At 35.3% G+C, this 17,953-nt stretch overlaps 1 protein-coding gene across 4 annotated transcripts in view; it reads left to right on the top strand.

The window, feature by feature from the left end:
- The window catches only part of LOC129791462 (potassium voltage-gated channel protein Shaw), a 60,246-nt gene that overhangs the window by 30,811 nt on the left and 11,482 nt on the right, over positions 1 to 17,953 (top strand). For 3 of the 4 annotated variants that reach the window (XM_055829654.1, XM_055829655.1, XM_055829656.1), the window contains exons 5-9: positions 2,998 to 3,115; positions 6,108 to 6,302; positions 8,860 to 9,078; positions 9,215 to 9,818; positions 12,937 to 13,065. In XM_055829654.1, coding sequence (XP_055685629.1) covers positions 2,998 to 3,115; positions 6,108 to 6,302; positions 8,860 to 9,078; positions 9,215 to 9,818; positions 12,937 to 13,065 — 1,265 coding nt within the window. Of the gene's footprint in view, positions 1 to 2,997; positions 3,116 to 6,107; positions 6,303 to 8,859; positions 9,079 to 9,214; positions 9,819 to 12,936; positions 13,066 to 14,562; positions 14,866 to 17,953 lie in introns of all 4 variants that reach the window. The other variant, XR_008750702.1, reaches the window with a different exon arrangement.

Genomic DNA, 17,953 nt, shown 5'->3' on the forward strand with positions numbered 1-17,953 from the left:
TGGAAGACAGCCAATCCGGAGAAATACATAAAAGACAGTGATGCCACTGTCTCGCAGGATTTCTCACTTCCAACAGCATCTGAACAAACAACATCGGTGAGAGATTTTCCAGAAAAATCGTTAAAGAAGCTGTTGCACCATCAATATATTTTCCCCAATATTCTTGAACGTGTTTTTCCATCTGAGATTACTGAAGAAAGAAAAATTTGCCACAGAGATTGGAATCATATCTCACGATGACCCTATCCTAAATCTTTGCCCTTTCTTTATATTATTTTCGTACGGCCAAAGAGCTGTGAGAGGTGTGACACAGCACTGAGAGAAATATCCCATTTTAAGGATAGGAAAAATATTTTTTTATCGATAAAATGTCTCGAATCTTAAACGATGATTTCTGTAGAAGATTGTATGTTTTTCTTTTTTTTTATAAATATATATAAAATTCTTCTAAAGAATCACAGCTAAAAATGAGAGAGAAAGAAAATAATTTTCCTTGAGGAAAATAATCCGTAAAATAATGAATCAAACATAAGAATTTTCCCTCAAAATCTTGCTTCATAATTCACATAATTTGAGTAATTTTCTCTAACTGCACGTAATATGTTATTGAAGTATTCGTAATAGAGCAATGAGAAAAAAAAGAAAATGTCCAACCCTTAGGATTTGTTGGACACAGAGAGGGCATTAACTTGAGCAGTATAGGGGTGTCTGTAAACAAATGAGAGATGGTAGCTTGGTGAGCCTTTTTTTACGTCCACTATCAAGCACCGTCACCCTCATAAATAATCGTCTGACGGGTTAGTTGATGGAAAATCGAGTATGGCAATTTTCCCCCATAGTCCTCCACACACATATGCATGAATATTTTCCATTTAGGGGCATCCCTTTCGCACTGAGGGTGGTATCCCGCTTTGATGCCATCGGCATAAGTGAATATTTGATAGAAAATGATACCACACTCAATTTTTCGTCACCCAGGTCTTTTTGTTCGCCGCACTGAGAGCCTTTCCCACCCCCGCTCTATGTAGGCTCTCCATGAAAAAATATTGTCAGCTATAAATTTGATGTGCACCAAAATGTCGATAGTACACGGACGAGAGGAGTCATTTATCAAAAGTCTGCTTACCTTCTGAATTGGACATGGTCGTATCCACCCCCAATCTCGCTCCATTGAAATTACAATATTCCGATTTCTTCCTTAACGCCCCCTCCTGTTCTTTTGCATTGAATATGGGTATTGGGTAATGTAGCCCTTTTCTCCTTCTCCCCTTCAACCCATTTGACCACAATGGGGCTTTTGATGTGCTTCCGAGAATTTTCCTTCACGAAATAAAAGAAGAGTGCAGAAAATCTCAGAAAAAGCTTTTTAAATAACCTACATATTTTTATGCAAATTTTACAGGTTGTTCTTTCTCAATGGCAGAAAAGTTTACTTATGATTTCTTTTCTCGTTATATTTTCATTGTTAAGCATGAAAAAAATTCTGCAAAAAAACCCGGAAGCTTAAACTTTTGAATTTGTTTAAGAATTTCGTTTTCCAATAATATATAGGAAGTAGAAATTTCGTAGAAATGACTAATTATTTATTTAGCATTTTATTATTAAACAAAGAAATTAATGGAAGTGCGAGAAATTCCCTAACTTAGGCTTATTAGCTGCTTCAGGGTATATGCTTTTGAAATCTGTTTTCCTTTTCAATTTTATCATTCCCCGCAATGCCACAATAGGGTGGTAAACCCGAACGATATTTATTGTTCAACAGTGATTTTGGGGAAGGTTCGCAGAGCTTCCCATGGGGTAGCATCTCAAAGAAAGCCCCCTCCCGACAAAATAGAAGAGAGTGAAAAGCTATAAGTCAGTGAGGAGAAGCTGAGAAAAGCTCCAAAGTCATCAACTCATTAATAGAACATGCGATGCAATTGATTCGTAAATCATTTCCTATATAATGTACATTATATGTATGTATATTGAGTCTATAAAGTATTCAACTAACATTTTATCTTTTCTTCTTTCTGCATCGATTCTCCCCCAAAAGCATGACGCTGTTTCTTTCGCATAGAAAACTTGCTAATATTCATACTGTTTGCTTCACGGAGTGAGAATTCAATATATTCACACTCCCTCGCACGGAATAATGTATATTTCAACCCCCGCTCCACCGAAAGCAACCACTAAAGCACATCAAGTTAGATATCGATACTGAAAGGGGCGGGAAAACCAACTCCTCTCGCTCTTTTCTAACCAAACTCACAAATAAATCGAAGCCAATTTACTTCACACGGCTAAGTTTTTGGGCTCATGCTATGATACTAATTTAGGAATATATTGGCACATTAGTTAGGGGTGAGGGAATGTAATAAAATGAAAGCTTTAGTGAAAAGTTTCGCACGAATTTAGATCATTAATTTTGACCTATACATAGCCTTTTACTTTTCAAAGCTCGATTAATTTCCATGATAGAGAAACTTGTATATAAAACTATTTATGAATTTATAGCTCCTTAAAGGAAAATTTCTGAATTTTTCTTTTGAGAATTGCTTGATTTTTCTCACTTCAAGTCAATTTATGTAGGTATCTTGGATATATGCATGAATTGACAAAAAGCTTCAAGTTGGGTAGTTTATTGGTTTCTATCTTTAACCTAATAGCACATATATTACCATCACACCCTCATCTTTGGCTTCAGAAAACACGCAGAGGGTGGATGAAATTGGTAAAATGGGTGGTTGGTTAGCTGAAAACAAGTGAAACTCAGTTAATTGAATTCTCAACTCTCATGAATTCCGGGGGGCACATGGATGATTCCCACAGCTTTTTTGCTTCTCTCTATACTTCCCCATCAAAATCACACTTCTGCACTATGCATGATGTTGAAGTCACACAATAGGGGTGGTAGATGGGGGTGGTGGGGAATCAAATCAGCAGAGGGTTCTTGCATAATTCCACCCAGAAGCTTACACCAAACGAGCTTTATCCAATTAATTGTCTCACTTACAGAACGGGAAAACTGCATTATCCAACAGATGTGTGTGGTCCACTGTTCGAGGAGGAACTAGAATTTTGGGGTCTTGACTCCAATCAAGTGGAACCATGCTGCTGGATGACTTACACCCAGGTACGTGCATTGAATTTTACTTTATCTTATTGCATTTGAAGTTTTCAGGGGATTTAATGTTCATTATCTCCTCGTGATTTTTTTTTGTTATCCTTTGAAAGGAAACTTTCTTAATTAACCTGAGAATAAAATTAAAGTTTTAATGAAATTCAGAACTTCCCTTTCTAATTCGTGGCTTTTGTGAAAGATTCGCAACTAATTTCAAGTCTTTTTTTTTCTTTTTACTTTCTAATTCTGAGCTGATTTTTTAAATTTTATTTCAAACTCTTGGATTTTCAAGGAATACCTAATTCTTTTAATTTTAATTTCATTAAAAGCTCATTGAGACTTCTATTCGAGCTTTTTACATAAAATATTATTATTTTTTGAACACAGTTTCTAAAGCTTAATCTACGTAATAGTTTTACTAATTTTCTCTTTAATTTAAGTGATGTATGAGACTCAAATTCATTTAAAGCTTCTCATATAAAATTTATTTAATGAAAAAGAAACTTTCTGAACAAACGCATTTAGCTCAATTTGGTATGAAATTTCCTGTTACTGAAATTAATTACTTACATTAATTATAACAATTTCACCTACTAATCCATGTCGTTAGGTTCCCGCAAATTTTAACACAAATTTCGGGGAATTTATGTTGTGATGAATAATATCCCTGGGCTTAGGCAAAAAATGCTATATTTGTCTCAAAATATTTGTCTTCCCGTTTAAAATTAATGCAAAGATAATGAGAAAAGCTCAAGGAAAAATACTTTGGAATTTAGAATAAACAAAGTCTCTGGGGTAGTTGGTGAAATGTTGGATTTTCCATGATTTCCCATCCAAATGCTCGGCGGTAAGACTCGAAGCTCCTTTTAAATCCTCTTATTCATCTCGTTTTCCATACACACATACATTTTCCCCATGTCGTGGCGCAACAGCAGGTTTTTTTTCCTTTCAAAGAGCTGCGTGGAAATGGAAGAAGAAAAAAAATTCCCGAGAGGTTGTGCCAACAAAAGAGATGAGGGTGCATGTCTTAATGTGTTGCTCCTGACATAATCATCATCAGGGGTTATACTTGAATGTCTGTGTAGAGTCAGTTGAGAATAATGAATAATTAATCACTGTGTAGTGTATGTATGCAGTTTCCTTTTTTTCACTCTCCCACCAAGCCACTCATTCCATTCTCACGACGAGATTGGGGTTGGAAAAAGCTCCACCGAGTGAGGGTGGGTGTGATTAAAATAAAGTTCACGGTTTGTGAGTTGTTTGCCCCCAAAACATACTTGACATGGTAGAAAATGATGTGCATGAAAACTCACCAAATAAACATCAACGAACCTATGTACATATGTATGTAGTTAACAGAAAAAAAGCTCAAACAAACAAACACTACAAAAATACAAAAATTGAACTTTCCTGTTCAGAGGGCGTACATTTTCCAATTTACTCTTCCGGACACACACACACATTTTAGGGGTACAATAGGGTCGTTGGTGGTGGACATTAAAAATTCTGAATGTATTTTAAATTATTTCCCTGATATAATTTATCCTGTCCACAATTTTTTACCGCATTTTTATCAATTCACCCGCTGAACTGCGGTGCGCAGTTTTTCCGCATGCTCGTCAACATTAACCCTGTTACATGTTTGGTGGAAAAATATATACATTATACGTGCTTGTACTGCAAAAGTACCACTAAATTACACATATATAATTGCGGTACCACCTCGTAGAAAAATACTTTCTGCTTTTGTTAAAAAAAATTCAATTAAAACATTTTCCAACATTTTTTTTCCACCGGACATGGATGCCAAAATTTTGCATAGTTTTTATTGTTGTTCTACTGCTAAAAAAATAGTAGAAAAGGTTTTTGAAAACAAAAATGAAACAAAATAAATAACTTTTTTATTATTACAATTGTAGGTAGGATAGCGTGGAAAAATATTCTGAATTGTTAATAAAATTAATCAAGAAAAATTTGGCAAAAAATTTTCAAAATTGGAAAATTCCGCACTGGATCGGATGAAAATCTCCCAAAAAGCATGAAAATAATTGATTTAAGAGGATAAAGAAAGATTACAATGAATGAGATTATTTATTTATCCCAAATATTGCTTCAACAAATTAATTCATTGTGATCGTAAAAGGAATTGCTTTTAATTTGGAACATGTCTATGTAATTTATAGGTACACATTGCATATAGCTTTTGCACTATCTCACTTTGAGAACAATAAAGCAATAAAGCTATCTTAAGAGAGAGACATTTATATTGGGTCATAAATAGTTGTAGGATTATTCGAATGGGAATAGGAATTAGTTTTGAGAGAACGAATGAATGCTAAACTAACTTTTAAATAATACATAAAGCACTTATAAATTTTACAATTTATGTTTTATTCTCTAAATGGTGAAAATGCCAAAATATAATACAGATTGTAGAGAATATTCTACACGACGTGAAAATCAGTCTTTAATCACATCAAACTCTCAAAAAAAGAACAGCAAAGTCAACATGAAACCGTAAAGAATAAACCATGTTGTAGGATGTGGGGGATGTGTGGGATCGTATTTCGGGTCAATTTTGGCAAAGTCAATAGGAAGAGTTTATTGATTCAATTCAACTGTTTGCCGCCTTGTTTTTTTTTGGAAGGACGGGGAGTTAACCAAAATTTATAATTCCATTTACTTTTACGCTATATATCTTTGACACCCTTTGGCATTTTCACCGTGCTTTTCACACGCCCATCAACAGGTAATTTAATAGGAAAATTTCACCTGTGCGACTAAATTTCCCTCGGGCACTGTGACACACACAAAAGTTTTCTGCGTTGCACGAAACATTCCGCCCCATTCATATACAATTCAATCCATTTTGCACACATGCTACGAAGAAAATTCCCTTTCATAATACGCAGCCAAATAGGAGCTGTGAAGGTGCGGGCTTGTGACAAATCCTTCATCCTAATACCACGGCTATATATTTTCCTTTTTTGTTTTTTTCTTGCAGCATCGTGATACACAGGAGACACTCGCAGTACTCGATCGGTTGGATTTGGACACGGAAAAGCCGTCAGAGGAGGAATTGGCTAGAAAATTCGGTTTCGAGGAGGATTACTTCAAAGGCTCAGTTTCCTGGTGGCAGAACATGAAACCACAAATTTGGTCTCTATTCGATGAACCGTACAGTTCGAATTCAGCTAAAGTGAGTATGCCCATATTTTCACCACAATTTATCGATTGGGATGACACACATTCTCCATACTTCCTCCCCATACGACAGGAATACATAATTTTTCACCCACATGAGGTATCCATTTGGAAATATTTCCACCCATAGTCTATATCTCTTTCAAAAATTATTTCGGAGGGAACATTTTAAATTACAAGAGCTTTCCTCCGTAAGGCTTTACAGAAAAAAGCTACCTGAAGACAAGGCGGGGTGGGGACCTCTGTGAATGATAAAATATTGTAAACTGAGGACATACACTTTCACCCTCTTAGTCTTAAATTCTATTTGTCATGACGAACATCATCGAGGGAAATGGGGATGATAAGTAACTAATTGAAGGACTCGGTTTGAATTTCTTAAAAGAACTTTTAATAAGGAAAATTATACATTTTTTGCTGATTTCTTTAAGTTTTATTTAAACATTGAAATTTTAATTTATTCACAAGAAATTCGTGAAGAAACTTATAGACTCTTTACGAATTAAAAGTAGCTTAAATAAATAGGAAAAAAATTTAGCTCCTGGTTTTTATAATTCAATCAATTGAATTAACAAATTGATTGAGAATTATGTAGAATACCCCATAGAAAGTACATTTTATGAAGAAAAGCTTTCGAGCTTTTTCAAGTAAATACGATAGAAATATACCTAGATATATAATTAAGCTTTTGATTGAATATCTAGACCTTGGCTGTGTGGATGTCGAAATGTCGTCCGGCCCTGAGAAATTTGAAAAATAATAAGAAGAAGAAATATCTAGAGCTTTTTGTGCAAAAGTTGAAAAGTTTTTAAAACAATAAAAAGACAAAATATAAAAGATTTTCAAAACAAAAAAAATATTTTCTGAAATTTATTTTATTCTAAAAAAAACAGAAAGTTTATTTAAAAACTATTTACACATGAGTTGTCATCCCTCTAGGGGCTTCCCTTTTTCCTCGTTGCTTTTTTTCTGAATTCTGCAATGAGCTCAAACCGCATTTAAATATGTATGAGGACACCTGAGACAACATCATGTCACATAGGAAATGCCTCCAATTTATCTCACACCTGACTGTTTTTGCATAATTTTTTACCCTGGATAAGTAAGGTGTGTGTGTAGGGAAAAAAAAGAGAGAAAAAATTCAATTAGGCTCTATCCATGTAATTCTTTCACGCAATTTGCAACCCCGGATGTGGGATAATAAAAAATATTATTCAATTGAATTTCGTGTACATTGAAAAACGTGCAATACACCACCCACGCACACACTTATTTTATCAATGGTAGCTTCACACCGGTTCGTACATTTAATCTCACGTGATTCACTGAAGAGGGTTGCTTCTGGGTGTTATAGCTCTCTCACTATGTAGCACCCCCTGTGATATGTGGTGGAGTATGCGATTACCCATCTCTTTTTTGCCATTATTGTGGGGGACACGATATGGGGAAAATTTGTAGTGTGTTTTGTTGCACATCTACCTATTGTTATGACGAAGTGTATCGATTGGCAATTTTATGGCAAAAGCGGGTGTGCATGGTGGACAAACATTAAATTGGACGTACAACCAAAAGCTCATGATCCTTAACTAATTTTCGAGTATACAACATCCTCTGTTGCCCACTACAAGCACACTATCATGTCATAACACCCCCCTGGTCCGCATTTTACTCACAACCAACCAAATATTTAGTTTTGCGTGCCATACTTCACCCCATTTTTCGGGGGTGGTGCATGTAATTTTGTCCAGAGTTTCATCAAAATTATAAATGAGGCGGAAACTTTGGGGGGCACGTAGTAAATTCCAAAAGTGTGATATCACCTGGACGACTAAACCCCCTGGTAACATGCGTTAATGTCGTGTACAAATTTGCAGATTCAATTGAACGCAATTCATGTGGAAAATACCTCAAGTGTTGTGTAGCTTCACCACATACCTAAATCGATAAATTACAAAGCTTTTCATTAGGAAAATTATTTCCACACTTTGTGCGTGAAAGCTCAATGAAGAATTTTCTATGAGCTTTTTTTAAGCTCTAGCGTTTGGTAGTAAAATAGTTTGAAACTTAAGTTTCTTCTGAGCTTTTAAGGTATATATTTCCCAAAATAATAGTTAATTTAATTGCCTCTTGAGAAAGATTTAATTAATTAAATTGGATTAATCTTCAATTGGTTATTAAGTGTATCAAATACCATTGGGAAAATCTGTAGATTATTTAACTCCTCATAGAAACAATGCAATGATTATTCAGAACTCTCTTAATGGTATTAGATTGTATTTCATTTACAGCATTAAGTAATAGAATACACCTACCACAAATATGTACCTACGTAAGGCACTACATGTAATTATGTACAGTAGTGGCTATATATCTCTTGGAGAATCCATTTCCGTTTTTAATTGGGAGAATGTGTGTGTACACAAGGCTTTTCGTAATGATTGAATTCATGTGAAATCAGAGAAATTGTAATAGCAGAACAATGTACATGAAAAGTCCCGAAAATGATTGCATACCATCCTGTTGTTAACCTAAATTAATGGGCATTTTCACAGATAATTGGTGTCGTTTCCGTGTTCTTCATTTGCGTTTCCATTTTGTCATTCTGTTTGAAAACACACCCCGACATGCGGGTGCCCATCATCAGGAATATCACCGTACGTACAGCTAATGGAAGTACATCGTGGGTGTTGGATAAAGCACAAACCAACGCCCATCTCGCATTCTTCTACATTGAGTGTGTGTGCAATGCGTGGTTCACCCTAGAAATTCTCGTGAGTACCCTACCTGTGATTGACAATATATATGGTTTTACCCTCTCGCACCTTTGCCCCCACCCAAATTACAATACACGGTAATTTACACTGATTGCTCGTTTTTTTTCTCCTCTTTTTCCTCCCCCACGATCAGGTGAGATTTATATCATCACCGAATAAGTGCAACTTCATAAAATCATCCGTTAATATAATCGACTATATCGCCACATTAAGTTTTTACATCGATCTGGTGCTCCAGAAATTTGCGTCCCACCTGGAGAATGCCGATATCTTGGAATTCTTCTCAATAATTCGCATAATGCGACTGTTCAAGCTGACGCGACACAGCTCCGGCCTCAAGATTCTCATACAGACATTTAGGGCATCCGCAAAGGAGCTGACCCTCCTTGTATTCTTCCTAGTGTTAGGTATCGTCATATTTGCCAGTTTAGTGTACTACGCGGAGCGAATACAGGCCAATCCGCACAATGACTTCAATAGCATCCCACTTGGCCTCTGGTGGGCCCTTGTTACGATGACAACGGTAGGTTATGGTGACATGGCGCCCAAGACGTATGTTGGCATGTTCGTGGGTGCCCTATGTGCCCTAGCTGGTGTACTGACGATTGCCCTGCCAGTTCCTGTAATCGTCAGCAATTTTGCCATGTACTACTCACACACGCAGGCCAGGGCGAAGCTACCAAAGAAACGAAGACGCGTACTTCCCGTAGAGCAGCCGCGACAACCACGAGTACCAGGTAAGTTTGCCAAAACTTTCAATTTAAAAAAAAATGAACAGGTACTAATCCTTTGAATAATCTACAGTGGGAATTGATGGCGAATTTTCCATTTTCTCTTCAAATTTACTTGATCCTTCCCTCCCTCCTTCTACCATTAAACAAAGTATTCAACACCTTCCTGACATGATTGTTATGTGACAGAAAGAAAAGCTCAAATACTTTTCATCATTTTTCAAAATGTCTTCTTAACAGTTTGAAGAACATTTCAAACTAAAGATAATGGAGCTTTTTCAATGCAATTCATTTGTGCTTCAGTGCACGCAAACGACGGTGAAAATTGTAAAATGTGCATCAGCAGGAAGTGTTGAAGAGAGACTTAAATTGAAAGTGAAAGAACGAGAATGCTAACAATTTGGAGGAGATATAACTTCGTGTTCTGATAAAATGAATTCTGTCGCGACATATTTGCGGAAATGCTTTGAGAAAGTGCGCAACTTTTGCATTAAATTAAATGGTACACACAGCACTCACCTTAAATTCATAGAGCAACTCCAACGGGCTATTATAGAGTAATTGTATTAGCATAAAGTAACTCCTAAAAGGGAGTGTTAAATTTTTCGGATGTATAATATTTAGTATAAGGGTAATTTTTACTACATATTCACGAGAATTTTACTTTATGATTATTTCTCTGCATACACAAGGAAAAACAATGTCCGTACAGTAATTTTTAACGGCCTTTTTTATGGACAATATATTTAGGATTACTTTTAGAGGGAAATTTTTCATTTTAATTTCCATATACTGTGCATAATTGGCTGGAATTTATGTTTTTCAATTTTCCGTATAATTATTAATGAAAAATGATTATTTTTTATCAAATAAAAAATACGAATAAACTTTTTTTCTCATAATATATTTTCCATAAGTCGTTAACGAAAGCTCACTGTATGTACCTAGCCTATACATACATATATAATGAATTTGAGAATTCCCTAAAATAAATGTCACACAGCCCATATCAGGGGACATAAATCTCTTGAGATTAAGTTTTAAACGAGTCTAAACAGCAATAAAATACCCGTTTATGTCTTAGATATATATGCCCATCTAAGAGAGATTTTCGGCATTTTTTCTTCTTTTTTTTATTTTATGAAATACTTTGAGACTTTTTCTCTTGGCAATAATTTACATCCTCCCCAGTGGCGCACAATTCTATGTATTGAATTATGGATCATTTCTTTTTTGAGATGAAAAATTGCGAATTTGTGGCCATTTCACCCTCATAATAAACACCATCCCGCAGAAGCTTTAATGTCCTGCCAATAAAGCACTTTATCGTGTCAACTTTGCACATTTCGGATATGCATTGCGTTTGGGGGAATCTCGTACACGCGGTGGAGGGCTCGCATGAGAGCCAAAAGAAGTATACAAAGTACATAAAATTGTTCACATTATGTAAGCTTGGAAACCAAATAAAATATCAACTGGCGTTTGGGGATGATTTTGCGCGTGGATGGGGGTGTATTTGAAGGTTGCTGAAATGTAGAAATGGTTGCGTGGGGGGCTGAGTAGGGCTCTCCACTCTTCGTCCCCTAATTTAATTCGTGAAACAACTTTACGACATACCGTAAAAATTGTATAAACAGACACCCCATCGCCCACCACCATCCATCCGGAAATTCGCCATATTTCATAGCTTGGGAAGTGCGATACAAAATGAGTTTCTCCCCCGCCCCCAAAATGGGGAGTAGGATATCTTCTGGCAAAAACATGCCATTGAAAACAAGAAATTCCATACCAATACTTTTACCCCGTGAGCTCCTTTCATTTTCCTCATTTCTGTACGGAACATTTGGTGCTTTTTTTTTCAAACCAAAAATACGATCCGCACCACGCAGCAAAGTTATTGCGAAATTATATGTACATGGCAAAAGTATGGTGCGTTGCCGCAAAAAATGATAAATTATCACCTCGCGGTGAATGGGCCAAAATGAATATTTGATTAATGGCTGTTGGAGTAAATTTCAAAATACTTATAAAATCTGATCCACGCAAAATATTGAAGTATGTTGAAGGGGAAACAATTTCGTAGTCAACCTTCATTTATTTTTGCTTGACTCCCAATCCTCACAATTCCACGGAAAATCATCAATAATGTGACTGCTGAAATAGTCAAGTGTGTCACTAATCGTGCAGAAGAATGTTGCTTTGTGAAAGCACCGCAAAGGATTCGCGAGGGGCTAATCATTGGCGGAATATTTATTTCTTGTACAATTTTTTTTAAAGGGAATAATCAGATTTCATAAAATATTGCTTCATTGTTAGAAAGCTTTTTCTAATGATGAACTTTCACTACAGAGAGGGTTGAAATAATTTTAATTATCCAATCTTGTGCTTTTTATGGAACAGAATCGGACAATTCTCCTCTATTTGCTTGAGTAGAAGTAATATTCTTTTGAGATTTAAATTTTATAAAAATTCTTTTAACTTCATTCAGATCAGAATCTATCCACAGGAAACACCTTGAAGTAAAATCATAAAAAAGATCTAAAACTTCCCTCAATAATAAGCCCCTTTTGACGTAATCATTTTCTTAATAAATAAAATAAGGATTCTAAAATATGATTGATTGAATCCTTTTGGAATGAATAGAGCGAATCCTTCAATTGAGAACCCAAAACGATGGGAAGACAGTAAAAAATCGTCCTTATCAATTTCCTTTCAGTAATCCTTGGCTTGTGTTCACAAGAGACACACCAAACTGTTGCTGATGTACCCATTTGCGTATACAAATGAGAGTAAAACACCCGCAATCATTTGAGCTTCATAAATGGATTTCATTCTTCTTTATCCACACCCCCTCAAGTTCCTCTAAGACTTCTCCCCTTCCCCCATGTTTCCTTATATCGACACTGCGAATCCCATGCGGAAAGGGATTAAGCAAATAAGTCCTATGAGGAGATAGAAAAAGCCATTTGGGAATGTGAATTTGAAGGGGTGGAAGGGGGAGATGTAGAAATTGAGGGAATTCCCTTTTGGGAATGGGTTGGAAGGAAAAGAAAGCTCTCTCTCGGGGAATTCAGTTTGCTTGACGGATCTTTATTGAATTGTGTGCGTATGTGATTTATTTCAGGACAACCTGGAGGAAGTGGTACGCCCATTGGGAATGCACCCCCCGGAGCCCCTGGATCCGGCGGTACGGGTCCTCGTAGGATGAATGCCAATAAGACTGGCGCAAAGGATCTCGTTGGACCAAAAACAGGTAAAATTCACCCATAAACCGCCCCTCCTCAGCCTGAATCCTCGTGCCAGACGGGGACGAAAGAAAAACACTTTACAAAATTACAAAATCACATTTAGGGATAAACACAACTGCCATGGGAGGTGGGATTTAATGTCCTGTCAAGGATATACTTAATCTCACCGGCAGAGTTGGGTGTGGATCTTCCGTGTGGTATTTTTGTGTTCCTCCTCCATATCCGTGCTACGTCAAATAATTCAATTGGATTTCCACCACCACCCCCACCGGTGTGCCAACCCCGTAAGAGGTGAAATCACTTAAAGCACACACCTTTATACATATATGTCGGTTAAAGTGCTCTCATTATGATAAACAACCATACCATGCAAGTGAGCGTGTTTTTCTGCCTGAAGAAGCAATCAAAAGTTTATGAAGTATCTTTAAAGTTTTATATATTTTTATAGTGCTATATATAGTTTTTTGTTGAAATAAAATTGTTCATAAAATTACTTACATATCTGGTTGAAAATATATGTAATGCAGGTGTAGATAAAGTACATTTTTTATCATAAAAATTGCCATTAAAAATTGTAATGAAATTCCAATAATTTTATCTACTGAAAGCTTTTCCTTAAAAGCTTATAGAAAGCTTATAATTCAATATACTTTTTAAAGAATTTATGTAGATTTTTTAAAATTTATTTAAATAGGGTCAAAGCAAGAGATACATATACCTATTTAAAATTCTTTATCCTTACGTTTCGTAAAGAAAAAACTACAAACTGCAAAAAAAATAAATATTCAACGTTTGGTTGTCTTTTTGAACCAATCCTTAATGGATTTCTTTGTAGAAAAAAATCACGAGGAGATCACAAATTTTCACCATATGGAATCCACAGAGAAATAAAATAAAATCCAACTCCCACACACACAAACATTACGTATCTTTTTGATGAATATACATAATATATTTTTTTCTTAATTTGGATAAGAGCTTTAAATAATCACAGTGGTGGGAAGAAGTAATCAACTAATAATGCTGTATTTTTTGTGATAAATTTTTTGCTTACAATGTTGCTTATAACATAAAAATGCACCAGAACAATTAAACAAAGTGAAACCACATATGGGGGCGTTTGCAATCCAAAAATACGGATCAAATTTAATTTACATATATGTGGAGAAAAAAAAAGAGCCAAAATGCAGCCATTATCATAATTTAATTTTATACCATATACGTAATGCTTTGTGAAACACATTACATAAAATAATATTTATTTTTTGCTTTTATTTTACACCATATTTACACGTTGGAGAATATTAAATTAAAAAATATGTTGTATTTTTTTGTTGATTGGATGAGGGAACAAGGACAACACCACACTCTGAGTGAATTGTTGAACAGAAAAAATCATAACATTTTTAACACTTTTATAAACAGCCTCAAATTAATTTTTTAAATGCAAAATTTATTTGTAGTAAAATTGGACTTTTTCTTCATTTTTGCATCGAATTTAGATGAATTTTCACCGATGATTACCACAAAAGCAACGGGTGGCAAGATGGCACGACTTTTATAATAGTTGCGCTCCTTCTGCAAAACTTTGGGCGAAAGCTCCATGCAGTGCTTTTTCGTTCAAATGAATGCCAATAATAAAAATGCTCGCTAAGCCCATTTGCCTACACACCCACAAAATATATCAGTGATAAATAAATAATACAAAAAAAGTTATCAAAAGACACAAGAGATACCCGCAAAAAAACCAATAAATCAGCCAACGAAGCCAATCACAGCGATTGTGTGAAAAGAGAGGAAATAGCGTAAATTCATTTCAATTTCCTCCTTTATTCCATATATACTATCTATTTGTATTTTGCTAAATATCACATTTGAGTTTTATTCGAGTTCTTTTTTTTATCTAGATAAAAAATCGTTTTTTTGGATTTATTTTGTGTATCAGCGTGTGTATTTTTTTGTGTTTTGTCACGCCAAATCGATAAATATATACCTTTTTACTCTTTCTTATTTTTTCTACCTACCCATGTGTGTGTTATTTATCGATAAAACATATTTGTGTATAATATAATTAAATGTATTTAAAGTTAAAATTTTTAATTGGTTTTTACTTCCAACTATATATGTGTTTTGCTTTTGATGTTTTTTTATCCTGTGATTGTGAAGAAATAATTTATTATAAAACATAAAAAAACACATCAAAAAATCCCCAAAAATATTCCATTCATTTTCATCTGATTTTTCAGTTTTCATTCAATTTGAAATCCAAATAAAATATAGATATATAGTTTTATTTATTTAAATGAAGCTCCACATAACTGGGGAAGAAACTGAGCAGAAATATTTACATTCCCTAATTGAATTATTTTAAATGATATATCGAGATTTTTTTTTTTGAATTTTCCAAAAGTTTCCTATACGTTTTGTGAATATACGAAAGCTTCAATGAAAAAGCTTCACAATAAAGCTTATTTAATCAATAAAATATCGTAGAGAGGGTTTTTGAGCAAGAAAAACATTTTACGCCGATTCGCCAAGAAGATAACTGTTACAAAAAGCATAAAAAGTTTTAATTCAAATACATACCTATATACTTACTATGTATACATAGACAATGAGCTTTGCCTTCAGTAAATAAAAGGGTTGAACTTGGTATATCGTTTATTTCAAATAAAAGATCCGTTCTATTGTTAAGCGGTTAATTAAGGAGGAAAAATCATAAAGAGCTTTTTCCATATTTTAAGATAAATTATACTGACCTAATTGGTTAATCAAGTGTTATTGTACCCCGCGGGGGTGTAAATCTTAACCCCTGATTAAGGATTCAATACAGTAAATTGAATAAAGAGCAAGAAAAGGGGGTTGGTAAAACAAAACCGATTACCTTATCGCAATCAATCAATCATATACCTTGTCAAAGTAAAATCTGGAAACCATTGTCACATGAAATGAGTATAATTTCTCCATGTAAACGATGTTCTTTTGTGGTTATAGCAAGACCAAGTATTGCTCCCCCACAAATTACTAAAGAAGTATCTCACAGTGTCAAGGTATTTTGTCAAGCAGAACATGATTAGCAAAGTTTTGTGAGGCAACATTTGAGATTTAACTCTCTCATGGGAGAACAATATGAGAAAAGGGAAAATTTGGGCTTTCTCGGGAAAAGGCGGAGAGAAGACGAAGATTGTGCCCTGAAGACACAATCAGGAGGGATAATCATACAATACAGAATGGGAATAAACACACTGACAAACACAATGCGAACCCTAACCAAAAGCAATGCCTATTTTATTCTAAAAGTCGGTGTTGGTTTCTCTACCCCGAAAGCTCGTTACTTATGAAGTTGTTTTTTTTCCTTCTTGGTATGAGAACTACCGCCAAACCAAAATATGTGGCTGGAATTTTTTATAAGGAAAATTTGCTAAGTTCAAAGTAAAAGCTTTAATTTGTAAAATTCAGCAGGGAAACTTTGATTCTTAAAATATTTATTTTTTCTCCCTAAATGAGCTTTCAGAGAAAGCTTTTACACTCCCCTAGGTGCTCTGGATTGTATTTAATTTAAAGTTCATTAATGTAATTAACAAAGAGAAATTAACTATAGGCCATAATAAATCCTTCGGCGCACGAGACTCGAATTTTTCATGGCAAAAAAAGGTGGCAAAGGAATACAAGTTGCTCCGCACATATTTCTTCCACACACACATATGCTTTGGGGGCGTCTGTGGAAGGCAATACGTTGTGCTTTTTGGTAGTTGCGTGCCTCTGTCAGCTTGTCACGCACTCCTGTAATCGATCATTCCACCCTACTGAATGAAATCCACCCTCCCATCGGCCCCTTTGAAAAGCAGATAAGTCGTCAGTGAGAGGTCTCTGATGTAGAGGAAAGCACACGAGAAAGCTCATTTAGGATTTCCACGTGGTGAGAGCACTAGAGGACACAAATATATACCAACATTGTTTTATTGTTTCACTCCCCACAACATTTTCCCCGCACTAAATCTGTAGCAACATTGTGTGGGAAATTCTTCCAAAAGGGGGGAGAGTCTCGTGAAATTTACAACTTTTTTGCGAATTCTGAGTCGTTTGATTTTTTTTGTATGTGTAAAATTACATGCAAGAATCCCATTAAACTTTTCCGGTGTAAAGTAAAAAAAAAGCTTCCATGGACCACACAATTTGGGGAAAAAAGCACATGAAAAGCTGCCCCAGAGATGTATTTTCAGGTGTGCTTTCCCACTGAAAAGTTTATGATTGAGAAAAAAAAAGGAAAGTTTATTAAAATCTTATGGGAAGCTTTATGAATTTATATATAGATTTAATATATAACAATATCGCCGTTTTCCCTTTAACCTATCTCTTTAACATGGCTATATGTTTTATGTAATATTTTATGCAGAGTACATCCCTGCCGTGTAAATCTTACATGCCCAACACATCCCATCTTGTTCCGCAAGTAAATTTCCCATGGGACCTTTCTTGCTATGGCTCTTGGCTCTGCTTTTGTTGTCACTCAAATATAATTTTACGATTGAGAACCTCGTCCTGCACTATATATGCCATTTATTCATGTCCTAGCAAACACACATATAAATCGATGAAGGCAATTTCCTGTTGTTCTGTCTGGCAGCCCCTTTAGCCAATTTGCCTGAGCCTCTCTGCCTCTTTTTTTTGCCACAAAGACTTTGTGTGTGGAATCTATCTCTCCGCTTGACTCCGGTGCGTGCCTTTGGGGCGTGCTCATTGAAAGTTCATCAAAAGCTCATCCATACAATATTGCTTTGGACATTCGGCAGGCATTTTATTATCATGGCCCACACACACAAAACACCACCACTCCCGAATGGCAATTGAGTGTGGGTGGAGGACAAAAAGTGCCCCATTTAGGGGTAGTGA

Source organism: Lutzomyia longipalpis, chromosome 2 (assembly GCF_024334085.1).
Source record: "Lutzomyia longipalpis isolate SR_M1_2022 chromosome 2, ASM2433408v1".
NCBI classification, from domain to species: domain Eukaryota; kingdom Metazoa; phylum Arthropoda; class Insecta; order Diptera; family Psychodidae; genus Lutzomyia; species Lutzomyia longipalpis.